General features: G+C 31.1%; 2 protein-coding genes across 3 annotated transcripts; one reads left to right on the plus strand and one right to left on the minus strand.

Annotated features, from left to right (window-relative positions):
• Window positions 1-1,052: 1,052 nt before the first annotated feature.
• LOC107794507 (divinyl chlorophyllide a 8-vinyl-reductase, chloroplastic) lies at window positions 1,053-4,534 on the plus strand. Of its 2 annotated transcripts, none has more exons than XM_016617005.2 (2): window positions 1,053-2,544; window positions 4,290-4,534. In XM_016617005.2, exon 1 carries the CDS (start codon window positions 1,221-1,223, stop codon window positions 2,469-2,471), a length of 1,251 nt encoding a protein of 416 aa, XP_016472491.1. In that variant the 5' UTR covers window positions 1,053-1,220; the 3' UTR covers window positions 2,472-2,544; window positions 4,290-4,534. The 2 variants fall into 2 exon arrangements, with proteins under 2 accessions (XP_016472491.1, XP_016472492.1); XM_016617006.2 differs by lacking the exon at window positions 4,290-4,534 and adding an exon at window positions 3,195-3,446.
• LOC107794509 (CASP-like protein 1) lies at window positions 4,526-8,655 on the minus strand. Its single transcript, XM_016617007.2, has 3 exons — window positions 8,269-8,655; window positions 5,777-5,903; window positions 4,526-4,967 (listed from the first exon to the last, which is right to left on the minus strand). The coding sequence occupies exons 1-3, from the start codon at window positions 8,526-8,528 to the stop codon at window positions 4,743-4,745; spliced, it is 612 nt and encodes a 203-aa protein (XP_016472493.1). The 5' UTR covers window positions 8,529-8,655; the 3' UTR covers window positions 4,526-4,742.
• Between the last annotated feature and the right edge of the window lie 4,673 nt (window positions 8,656-13,328).

The raw sequence follows: 13,328 nt of genomic DNA on the forward strand, positions 1-13,328 counted from the left end.
AATACATAGTATATATATACATATAATTTATTTTTTTACCTACCTAAATAATATATTTTTTCTGCGAAGGGTATTATATTTGACACCCCTTCCTATAAGGTGACTCGACGACTGACTCCGAGGGTTAGATACACAATACTATAATTACACCTCAGAGGACAACATGAGAGCAAATGGAAGAACCTTTTGGAAGGTTTGAATAGCTTTCCTCTCTAAGTTTGTCTTGCAAGAATATATGTATAGAAAGAGATAGAGGGGGAGTTATTAGATAGCTATAGGGATTTTGTTTTTTGACCTAGTTCTAGAATCCAAGTGCGCTAGCAATATTTTTACATATCAATACTTGGTTAAACAAAAATTTGCTTGTTACCAAACAAAAAATTATAGCATAATTGTGTAACTAGGTATAGTAAAGTGAAATGAAACAACTTTTGGGATGTTTATAATTGGAAACTTTACACAAATAGTCGATAGGATCCACGTTTGCTTTTTCCAGCCGACATACATAGATTATATACTAATTATACACGATTAAATACATATGAAATATAAATTATACATATTATACATCCACCGACTATTTTTAATTTAAACAATTGAATGGACGATTATTTAAGTTAGTACTTTTTTTAAAAAAAAATATTCATTGGTTTGGGCCATTCTTGGCTTGTTGGGTTGCTAATTAATTTGTCATGGTCTCATGGACAAGTCCTTTTGCAAGCCAGTCCGATGGGTAAGTGCATAGATAGCCATTCTCAGGAATACTATTTATAGATTAGTCATCACTTATTTTGTCCTGAAATTTTACACTAAATTTTTTAATTTTAGGACAATTCAAGACATTTTTGTCCCAAAAAATTAAACTGAAAAAGTGAACTTCATAACGTTGACTAATTCCTAAATAGTAGTCCTTTAAAGTGATCACGTGGTATCATTTCTACCAGTCTGATGGAGCCATGAATTTGGGTTAATCTATCACCAAGGCCCAAATAATATTTTTGCTTTTGGACAAGATAAAGTTTTTCTCTTGTTGCTCCCCCTTCCAATCTCAACCAATCATTCTGATAAATCAACTAGCTCAACTTCCATGTCATCAACCACCTCAAATTTTTTCTCTTTCTATATTTTTTTTTCTTTTTCCCTATGAAATGCTATTGATTAAGACCACCAGAATCTTTGGCTAGCACCCAAGTTTCTTGAACTAGTTCAAAGAAACAAAAATGTCTGCTTTTGCTCCTTTTAGTGGACTCACACTTCAATCAACTAAAGACCATAACTTTAGGCAACTTTTGTCATCTCATTTCATCAATCATGTTCAGGTAAGTACAGTCCCTTATGCAATTCCTTTTCTTTCTGTGAATGTACCCTTTAGAGTTAATTCAAGAAAGCTTAAACCAATTACAGTTTCAGCTGCCTCTACTATTGAAAGCCCCAAGATTTCATTTAGAGGTAAAAATCCAAAAGATATTAATGTTTTAGTTGTGGGGTCAACTGGTTACATTGGAAAATTTGTGGTTAAGGAGTTAATTAATAGAGGATTTAATGTTATAGCCATTGCTAGAGAAAAAAGTGGAATTAAAGGAAAAAACAGTAAAGATGATACCTTGGAACAATTAAATGGAGCTAATGTGTGTTTTTCTGATGTTACTAACTTGGAGAGCTTGGAGAAAAGTGTGGAGAATTTAGGGGTTCCAATTGATGTAGTTGTGTCTTGTCTTGCTAGTAGAAATGGTGGGGTAAAAGATTCTTGGTTGATTGATTATGAGGCAACAAAGAATAGTCTTGTTGCTGGGAAAAAGTTTGGGGCTTCACATTTTGTTTTGTTGTCTGCAATTTGTGTGCAAAAACCCCTTCTTGAATTTCAAAGAGCTAAGCTTAAATTCGAGGCGGAGTTGATGAAAGAAGCAGAAGTGGATGATGGTTTTACTTATAGTATTGTTAGGCCAACTGCATTTTTTAAGAGCTTAGGAGGTCAGGTTGAATTGGTGAAAGATGGGAAACCTTATGTGATGTTTGGTGATGGAAAGTTGTGTGCTTGTAAGCCGATAAGCGAGCAAGATTTGGCTTCTTTTATTGCTGATTGTGTATTGAAAGAGGATAAAATCAATCAAGTTTTGCCAATTGGAGGACCGGGGAAGGCGTTGACGCCATTAGAGCAAGCGGAAATTTTGTTTAAACTTGTGGGGAAAGAACCAAAGTTTCTGAAAGTCCCAATTGAAATAATGGACTTTGCGATTGGGTTGCTTGACTTCCTTGTAAAAATATTTCCATCGTTGGAAGATGCAGCCGAGTTTGGGAAGATTGGGAGGTATTATGCAGCAGAGAGTATGTTGGTTTGGGATCCTGAGACGGGGGAATATAATGCCGACGCGACACCTAGTTATGGAAAAGATACATTGGAAGATTTTTTTCAGAAAGTACTTAAAGAAGGAATGGCTGGTCAGGAATTAGGGGAGCAAACAATATTCTAGAATTCTCCATCATGTTGAAAGTTTGTAATCAAAGAGGTCTTCACTAGCTGCTCTCTGACAAATCAATTTTGAGGTATGCAGTTTCTCCAGCTGTAGCAGATATTGAAAAGTTATCGATTTATTTTATGTGTAAATTTCACTCTAATATAAATATATGCTATCTTCCGGAATATTAAGCAGTTCACCTATATATCGTCCGCATTTTTCTTAATTTTTACTTTTTATAACTTGTTGTGTCAAATTAGAAAATTCTTTTCAAGCATACAGAATATGGAAACTACTCTGCTGTCAAAATACAGTGTCTAGGATATGCTGGATTTATCCATATTAGTGGTGTGTAAGCCATCAAAAGGTAAATTTAACATTACGTGAGAAATTTAAATGATGCTTTGTCAAGGACAATTTCTGAGAACAGATGGTGGAGTCAAACTTCTGTCGAACAGAGTTGTCCCGAATTAGAGAATTCTGTTTCTGCATACAAAAATATGGGAACTATCTGCTGTCAAACTGCTTTGTACAGGATCTGCTGTAGTTATCCATATTGGTGGTGTATAAGCCACCAAAAGATAAATTTTATAACATATGAGCAATTTAAATAATCCTTTTTCGAGGGTAATGTCTAAGAACAGAATGGTGGAGCGGGAGTCAATTAAGTGAAAGATTTGTTATCTTTGCTTAAACAGTTAATTAACTACCTTGCAACTCTCCTTGATGGAATTTCAGGCAAATTTGGGATAAATATAACTGAACTTGGAAAATGCTTATCTGCCTGGCAAGGTTTAATCTCTAATGAGGCAGTGTCGTTAATTATGAGACAAATGAACATGCTCAAAGTTGGTGTTTTCTTGGTGTCTTTGAGTTTTAGAGTTTCAGTTTCAGAAGATGATAGATGTTATGTCAGAGTTGGTCATATGCTATGGTAATATATGTATAAGTACTGAAAAAGCTTTATACAAGTTAACTGATATACATTATTTATAGGACTGGTCATTGCAGTCATGGTTGACTTAATTTGTATGCGATTGTCTGGTTTATTTAGTTTAAAATGTGGCCTTCAAATCTAGGCAGCCCACTCCCCAAACCCGGATTTTGCAACTATACATCTTTGCGCACAATTGGTTCGCAAATTTTAGAGTCCGTAGAGAGCCTTTCATCCGTAAGGCTCACCCTTTTTGTATGGTTCTGACTAATTAGCAATTACTAATAGGTTCCACTCTTCTTCTTCCTCAATTCTTTTTAAGTTTTACCTTCCTCTGTGCTTGCAATTGATATGTAATTGTCTGATCGTAATAACTTGTCTTAGTTTGGAAGTGCTTCTTTCATATGATTAACATGATAGCCTTTATGCTCACCGAAGAAAAATCCTAGTAATAATTTAACTCAAAATCTAGATAAAGATATCTTACATCGTATGTCATAAGATGATAGGTGTGAAAGCAAGTCAAAGGTGTGGGTTGATGAACTGAATGCATAAGAATTGAATATCTGTTCTTGGCTAGTTTGAACAGCAACATTTGTTTGGTTCTGGACATCGTCCAACATTATAGTTTTACTTTTTCTTGGTTCATTCTGTTTTTTACCGGTGTTATTTAGAAGATTGTGCATATACTGTTAATCCATGCATGTGTAAGTATTGGAAATACTCCAGTCTTTCCATTATAGATAGCATTTCTTACAAGTTATCTGATTACCTACTACTGCATAGTTTTTTATTTCTAGTGAACGCTGTCCAACATATGAGGTGTTCACTCGATCCTGTTAAACTACAACTTCAAGTCCATAATATTGAGACCTGAAAACTCCATCTGTTAAATGTAGGGTTAGTTACGCGAATGGATGCCTCAGATACCAGCAAGGCAGCAGGTATTCATTAGCTTCAAATGTTTTCCGTTTGTTAGAAATATCAATCAGTGGAGTAACTTTGTGGTTAATTAATCAGTTAGCCACTCTTCACATTTTATATGCTTCACCAGTAGGTTTTCCTATATTTGAATCCAAAATGCAGATAGTCTGCTGGTGTACCATTAGAACTAAATGAAGTAAAACACCGTAAATTGGAAACTTTTGGTAATCCCAAAACAGGTAGAGATGATTGAATTCATATACAAACACTGGTGCAATGTCTAGATAAACACAGGCTGTACGAGAAAAGAGACAAACATACACAAAGAACAGAAACTTGAACAGTACTTAATTACAGACTCACATGCTGACATTTAACAAGGCGTTTTCTACTATACATCAAGAATTGACTTTTCATAGCTAGCTTGTTTACTTTGGGATCTTCTTAGAAAGGGAGTATACAGAGAGAAGAACAAGAAGTAGAAGCATAACGGTCGCAAACAATGAGACTCCAATGGAAGCTCCAAGGTATCTGCAGAACTTGCCATACATGTTGCAAACTTTTCCCCACCCCACATGAGTGTTGCCTTTTAGTCCTATGTATGCCACTGCTGCTGCTGCTCCGGTTGCTGATGCAACTATACCTAGCAAAATCTGCAAATATACATAAAAATTACACTCGTGAGCGGTGAGTGGTGGAGCCAGGATTTTATCCATAGTCATGCCATAGTGATAGTAAACAGTATTCTTAGAACCTAAGCGGAAGCAGGAATTATTAGACCAGTAAGACACAATCTTGATTGTAACAAAAAGTTCATACCGGAATTTCATAACCCCTAATATGGAAGCGTTGATACAACCGAAGTCTCGAGAAACCTCGAGCATAATATCCACTACCATTGGAGATACTTGAGCCACATTCTAATCCATGGTTGAAGAATAAGACAATCAAGAAAGTTTACAACCCCACCCCACCCTGCCCCACCACCCCTCACAAGGTACATACCACGCCTATGGGACGCTGTAACTGTTCAAGAAGAGACTCGAATCGGAAGGATAAACAAATCCACCCGGTGGACTCTCGAGCTATAAATTCTGCGACATATGCGCGAGATTCGCTAAAAAGCCAAGGTTGCGGATGGTCAAGAGGGACCATTTGGAGACTTGGGAGCTCAGCAGGAAATATGAAGGTTGCTTAAAGCTGGCACCCAAAGAGAATCAACTAGTTTAGTTCTGAACTGAGTATCTCGCTAAAAAGCCAAGGTTGCGGATGGTCAAGAGGGACCACTTGGAGACTTGAAAGCTCAGCAGGAAATATGAAGGTTGTTTAAAGCCGGCACCCAAAGAGAATCAACTAGTTTAGTTTTGAACTGAGTAGGACCACGTAGTATTTTCCGTGTGTGTTTTAGGGGTGGTTGCACCCTATTAGAAATATGAAAACATAAAAGAGTGTAAGAACTTACAACATCAATGATAATGAAATGGGAAATGATCTTTGCAGAGCAACCAGGCTTAGTGAGGGAGTACAAGGAGCCAAGTGTAGTAAGTATGCTGAAAAAACCAGCCACAGAGAGTGCTGCTATAAAATAGCTGCAACATAAATAATTCTGTGTTAGGTAGCTTTCTAGAAACTTTCTGAAGTCAGTTGGAAATGTTCAAATGTAACCAACATTATTTAGTCGAAATGAAGAATTGAATTGATAATCAAGTGGTAAAAAGATAGGTGTAACTAACAGTATAGTCAGGAGATATTTTATTATGTATTAAATGATATAAAGATAAAAGAATTTGACAGAATCAAGACGAATCCTAATAATGAGATTTGACTCATAAATAAAATAGCCAGTTGAGGCCGCTTTAAATCCACTTGCTTGTTTTGTGTTCACATATTTTCAGAATTATTATTGACTAAGAATAGATACAAAAATTCCAGTCAATAACGAAATATAGAGGCCGTTTGGACATAAGAAATATTTCCCTTTTTTTTAATTTTTTTTAATTTTTTTTTCGAAATTGGCGTTTGGTCATAAATTTTCCAATTTTCACTTGATCACTCACAAAACTTCAAAAACAACCCAAAATTATATTCATGTCCAAACACAATTCTAATTTTCAAATACCATTTTCACTTAAAAATTTTTTCACTTTGTTTTTAAAATTTTACAATTCTTATGTCCAAACTCCCACATAATATAGTATAACAATAAAAACAAAAGAACGAAAAAAGAAAAGAGTTGGCTTAGCAACCACCCTCGATTGCATTTAATCGAGGGGAATAAATACACAAAGTTCCAGTCAATATTGAATTTAATAACAATGAAAAAAGTGGCTCTGTCCTTCAAGTTGTGAGTTGTTAAAGAGGAGGATTGTTATTGCGGGTCTAAGTCACCAAAAAGGTAAAATGGAAAGCTCGAAATAATCATCTCAAATTAAAGGCAGGAAATTCTTATTAAATCGTGTTCCCACAAATAATATTTCTTTCGGTCCATTTTAATTGTAGTGTTTTTCTTTTACTTGTCCCTTAAGAAACTATTAGTAAGGACAACAAGTTTATTACTTGTTTATGCTATGTAATCAATGTTTTTTACCTTCAAGAACAGTTAATACCAAGGGCAAATTAAAAATAAAAACAATTATATCTTATTTTCTAAAATGATAGGTATTTTAGAAATTTAAGAACCATGACAACTAAAATGGACAGGAGGAAATGCTTGTTAAAATGCAATTACGCAAAATTCCGGCTACACACAACATCTAAGAATTTATTTAATTTGCTCTCTTGAAAGAAATAAGTTTAACCTTTCTTATAATCATACTAACAAATTAAATGATCACAGCATGTGATTGGTGATGGATGAGTCTTACTAATCATAATAATTTTCTCTTCCTAATCAACTATATTTCAACAGTTTTTCTCTTACGTACTAAGTAATATACTATCTTTTCAACCCACTGATGACATTTCATTTTTAGAGGCTTTGCAGATAATGTTTTGTGTATAGTTTTGGTTGCCAGTATATTATGTGTCGGCCCACACATATATGATCAAATGATTTTTTTCTTTGATAATTATCGTATCATGTCCTACCATGAAAAATAATATATGTGTACTTAGTGGTGGCAAAATAATTAAAAGAAAACAGTTATCCACCCATATTATCCCTTTAAAAAAATGGGTTGGATAATGAACTTTTAAAAACGGGTCAAATATGGATAAGAACCATATTATCTACTTAGAAAATGGATAACTAATGAGTTTTACATTTGTAAAGCCTCAAATTGGAGGTTCCTCAAGTTTAAGAGATTAAGAATTCTCCCAAAAGTAATCATATTCATATTATCCGCCGGTTAACCCACTTTTTATCCGTATTAAATATGGGTCGGGTTGAATAATTTATTCATTTTTACACTACCCGTTTTCGACCCGCTCATATCTGACCCGCCCCGACTCGCCCGTTTGCCGCCCGTATCAGTGTACTATATTACTATTTGAAAAATCTGCTACGTCCCATGACAAAGTCATACCTTAGTTAAGGCTTCTTAAATTTTATCACAGTTCACAATAATCTTCGCTGACATTGGTCTTCGCAACACATCAATATTTTTCCGTTTCCGCTTTCTTTCTTTCTTTTTTTCTTTTTTCTTTTTTCTTTTTGGGGTCAATACCCCTTTAAAATTTGGCTATTAAAAGATCACTACCCTCCCAAGTGCAAAAATCCTTTAAAATTTCACGTGTATACGTTAAATCCTATCCATATAACTTGGAAAGTACAAGGTAATTTCTATGTAGTCTTAACTTATTTTGAGGTTACTAATTCAACTTTTTATATGAATGGGTTATGTGTACATATCTTTTTCGTAACTTGATAGTACAAAAATTATTTTACACTGGCAGTATATAAAAGTGAGACACACGTATATTATGTTGACCAAAGAGAAGATATCTAAAACTTACATAAGTGCTGGTGAATGATTGAACTTAGCAGGGAGAGGAGCTCGGTAAGGTGGAAATGGTGTTGGGACCATTTCCGTTTGCTTACTAGTTGACATGACCACCACAGAAACTAATGCCGAAGCAAATACTAACAACCTCAACACCACATCCGCCACCGCAAAGTAGTCGGTGGGAGCCGTCGTCGGTGGCAGAGCCGCCTTTTCTGGCTCTGCCACCGATGCCTCTGCAGGTGCAACAACCTTTTCGGGTTCAGTAGCCATGGGTGCACTACAGTTCTACTAGAGGTGCCAAATTGTTTTGAATGATAATTAAGTTAGTGACTCTAAGAAGTGTGTGACTAATTAACACAATCGATAATGATATTTATAGGATGTACGTTAACTTGACTAAGGTGGTTGGAATTGCCCACACGCCAAGTTTAGATTAATTTGGATTATATTTTCTTGTTTTTCTTAAGGATGTTATCAAAGTTAATTGATGCTAGCTCAAAAAATTTCCTGACATCACGGTTGATATAGAATGTTGAAAATGATTTAATGGTTAATTTTGAGTTGTAAAGCTTTATATTGTTGGCCAATTATCATTATAGTCTTTTTGTTAGGTGAATAACTATTTTCCTAACTTCTACTTTTCTCAGTGTATCATCCATCTCAATTGTGACACTGCTTGAGTTAATTAAGGTTGTTCAAGGAACATATTCATGTTAAATTTATATGAATACTAAATAAACGTAATTTTCAACATCTTCAAACAAATTACTGAACTTGTTTGATTTTTTCCTTTTAATCTGGGCTCGTGCCATTTACGTTATTGCATTTGTAATGATTAATGAATAAAGAATAAGAAAGCGAGTTGGGTTCTATTAAAAGTCAATATAGTCGATTCAATCCCTAATGTTGCTGAACCACCAGCCAAAATTAATGTGGGGTTTCCCACAGGTCCACAACACTAATGTGACTGATTTCTTAAGGGCATCTCCGACCTTTACCCCTATTTTGGTCCCCAAAATGGGGATTTTTCCATTTTAGAGACAACTTACTCCAACCATTTCTCCATTTCCTCCCCAAAAGAGAATATTCTTTTTTATATTCTTCTCTCTTCTATATTATATTATTATCTTTCATTTCAATTTTCTTTTTTAATTTCCATTAAACAAATTCCATCTTTTATTTTCATTAATTTGTAATTTTCATTAAAATAATTTCATAAAATTTTAAATAATATAATTTGTAAGCAATTATTATAGATTAACTAATAATTCAAATAAAAGTGAAATCATTGCGATACAAGATTAATTAAATACATATTACATAACGATAAAATTCATTCGAAATACTACATAAATATTCAACTTCAACCTCTAGTATTCTCCCATAAATGATCTATTAATGCATTACGAAGTGCAAAATGAGCATCCTTGTCCTTAATTCTTCTATGTCGAGCTAAAAATTCTAGAAATCGTTGATTTTCATCTACTGCTATTTCTACTGTTGGAGGTGGACCTTCCAAATCATCTTGAATTGGTGCATTAAGATCACGCTCATTCTCGATTATTATGTTGTGCAATATAATACATGTAGTCATTATATCATGTAGCAACATCAAATATTTTATATTTGCACCTTTCATTTTTTGTGATGGTTATATCTTTATCATACAATTATAACTCATAATAAAATTAACTACCAATTATACATAAAAAAAATAGATGCACGATAATTAATTTTTCAAAATTATACGTCAAAGTTAAGATGAAAAATTAATTAGGTAAATATATTATATAAACATAATTAAGTATATATAAAAAGATAAATTAAAAGATTAAATAATAATATTTTAATGGAGAATAGTAAATTGGGAGATGAATAGTGTGTCCCCAAATTTGGGGAGACACTATTCACTCCCCATTTTGAGGACAAAAATGGGGGAGGGTTGGAGTGAAATTTCTCCATTTTTGTCCCCAAAAATGGGAAAATCCCCATTTTGGGGACAAAGTTGGAGTTGCTCGGTTCCTTGTTACGGGGTTTATTTAATTTGGGACATTATTATGTTGAGAGTAGGACTTAGAATTTTTTTAATTAATAATGATGTCGAGTACTATTTTATTTTTTTATTACAAAATAGTACTATGTCATTTACTACTACTTTGTAACAGTTGATGCGAATTTAGTATAAATATTCACTTTGAAAAAACTTAATTTAAAAGAATTAATAAATGAGATCAGATTAGAAAAGTTGGATTTAGAAGAAATACAAACAAACACATTAGTAAATATATCCGAAGATTATAATCATGAATTTGAAAGATATATATATATATATATATATATATATATATATATATATATTTGAGGTGAAAGCTATCAACATGTTAACAAGGTGGAGTTATAGTATTAGATATGAGTTCAGACGAGTCAAATATCTTTTGCTTAAATTCTATATTTGTATTTAAAAATTTAATAATTATATATAAATATTAATCGCAAAAACAATAATTTAAACGAACTATAAATTTATAAATTCAAAATCCTAAACTTCAAATGCGGCTTCCGCTTATATTATTCTTTGAAAGAAAAGGATTTATCTCATGACCTTAAGATTGTATTGTTACGTAGTAGGTTGTTGATCTTCCACTTGTGCTTTTCTTTTGATAATAAAGCTAATCATTTTTCAGAAAGCTTTGGCTAGTTTGCTTTTTTGCTTCTGATAATGATCTTTTGTGATTTAATAATTTTCGGAAGCTTCAAGATAAATGATCATTGTCCAATTCGATACGATATGTCACAAAAGTCTAACATAGATGAGAATTGTTTTTTCTTTTTGTGCATGCCAACACGTCAAGGGAAGTAAAAGCAGCTCTTATCCATTCATGTTTGTTTCCTTTTTTACTGATTACTTGTCTAGTTCGAAAAATATCAAAATTTCTCATCTTGAAGTTTAAATTTTGAATTAATTGGTTACTCTATTTTAATTAATATATATAAATATCATATAATTATTTATAATAATAATAATAATAATAAAAAACTACCCATTCAAATTATGGAGTACTTTCAAGTTGAAGTTTTTTTTTGAATTTTAAATTTTGAATTAATTGGTTACTTCATTTGAATTAATAAATATAAATATCTTATAATTATTTATAATAATAATAATAAAAAACTACCCATTCAAATTATGGAGTACTTTCAAGTTGAAGTTTGTTTTTGAATTTTAAATTTTGAATTAATTGGTTACTCTATTTGAATTAATAAATATAAATATCTTATAATTATTTATAATAATAATAATAAAAAACTACCCATTCAAATTATGGAGTACTTTCAAGTTGAAGTTTTAAAATTATTTTAAAATAAAAAAATAAAAAACTAAAATTTCAAATTGAATGGATAGTAGTTTCTTCATAATATCTATCTATAATTAAAAGTAGAAGAAAAAGCAATCTCATTAAGACAAGTGACCTAACTACATATAGCCAAGTGACATTGTTAAGACAAAATAAACTACCTTTCTAACTAAAAAATATTTTAAATTTAAAATTTAAAATTAATAGATTACTCTATTTGAATTAATAAGTATACATATCTTATAATTATCTATAATAAAAAACAAAAATATAAAATAATACTACCCATTCAAATTATGGAGAACTTTCAAGTTGAAGTTTTAAAATTATTTAAAAATAAAAAAATAAGAAAAACTAAAAAACTAAAATTCAAATTGAATGGATTATAGTTTCTTCCTAATATCTATATATAATAATTAAAAGTAGAAGAAAAATCAATCTCATTAAGTCAAGTGGCATAACTATAAAAAGCCTAGGACATTATTAAGACAAAATAAACTACCTTTCTAACTTAATTTTTTTTTAATTTTAAAAGTTGAATTAATTGGTTACTCTATTTGAATTAATAAATATAAATATCTTATAATTATCTATAATGAAAAACGAAAATATAAAATAAAAACTATCCATTCAAATTATGAAGTACTTTCAAGTTGAAGTTTTAAAATTATTTTAAAATAAAAAATAAAAAATTATTTATAATAAAAAAAGAAAATATAAAAAATAAACTACCCATTCAAATTATGGAGTACTTTCAAGTTGAAGTTTTAAAATTATTTTAAAATAAAAGAAAAGAAAAAATAAAAAATTAAAAATATATATATATATATATATATATATATATATATATATATATATAGAGAGAGAGAGAGAGAGAGAGAGAGAGAGAGAGAGAGAGAGAGAGAGGTAAACTAATTACATACGGTTAAGAAAGAAGAGGAAATTAAAGATTCAAACAATTGGTATATTGAAGTAGCAAAGAAATGGATAGAAAATTAGAGTAGATGGTTGTGTGAATGTGATAGAAAAAATTTAGAGCTTGATACTACTTTTGGGGGAGGAGCTGAATTAGTTCTACTAATCATGCAAATACTTGAAATATTAGTTCTTAAAATTTAGAATAAAATATATCACTCTTTGAGTTATAGTAAAATACGATCTAAAAAAATCAAACTACAATATCATATAAATGCACAATAATATATAAAGAGAGGAAAATTTAGATAGTGTGGGGCTATTTATACTGCAAAATTAACTTAAGAAATAGAATAAACTATCAAAATAATATTCAAAAATATGATTGATAATTTCAAATAATAAAATAATTCTGAGCAATAGAATAAAAGTGTAAGATTTATGACATATATTAAAAGAACTTTGTTTAACCTTTGAACTAATTCAACACCATCCATTTAGAAAAATAATATAATAATATTCGTATTATAGATAAACATAACAAAAAAATCAAAATAATGTACAACAAAAATTGATGTATAAAGAGGATAATAGATATAAAGTGATTCTATCCTCACATTAAATTTATTTGATAAAATTAAGAAAATAAATAATACTCGAAAATATTATTGATAAATTTAAATATTGAAATAAAAATGAGAAATTCATATAAGATAAAGTCAAGTTAAATTTCAAGAGTAATACAAAATTTTATTCATTGTATTATATTGAACTGGTAATTTATTAATAATCCATACGA

Source organism: Nicotiana tabacum, chromosome 14 (assembly GCF_000715075.1).
Source record: "Nicotiana tabacum cultivar K326 chromosome 14, ASM71507v2, whole genome shotgun sequence".
In the NCBI taxonomy this organism is placed as follows: domain Eukaryota; kingdom Viridiplantae; phylum Streptophyta; class Magnoliopsida; order Solanales; family Solanaceae; genus Nicotiana; species Nicotiana tabacum.

Excerpts from the sequence above, each read along its gene's own strand:
- LOC107794507 (XM_016617005.2), top strand. The coding sequence starts at position 1,221 with ATGTCTGCTTTTGCTCCTTTTAGTGGACTCACACTTCAATCAACTAAA.
- LOC107794509 (XM_016617007.2), bottom strand. The coding sequence starts at position 8,528 with ATGGCTACTGAACCCGAAAAGGTTGTTGCACCTGCAGAGGCATCGGTG. Across the intron at positions 5,904-8,268 it reads AATCATTCACCAGCACTTAT|CTATTTTATAGCAGCACTCT; the intron begins GTAAGTTTTAGA and ends TTTATGTTGCAG. Across the intron at positions 4,968-5,776 it reads ATTTCATTATCATTGATGTT|ATTTTGCTAGGTATAGTTGC; the intron begins GTAAGTTCTTAC and ends GTATATTTGCAG.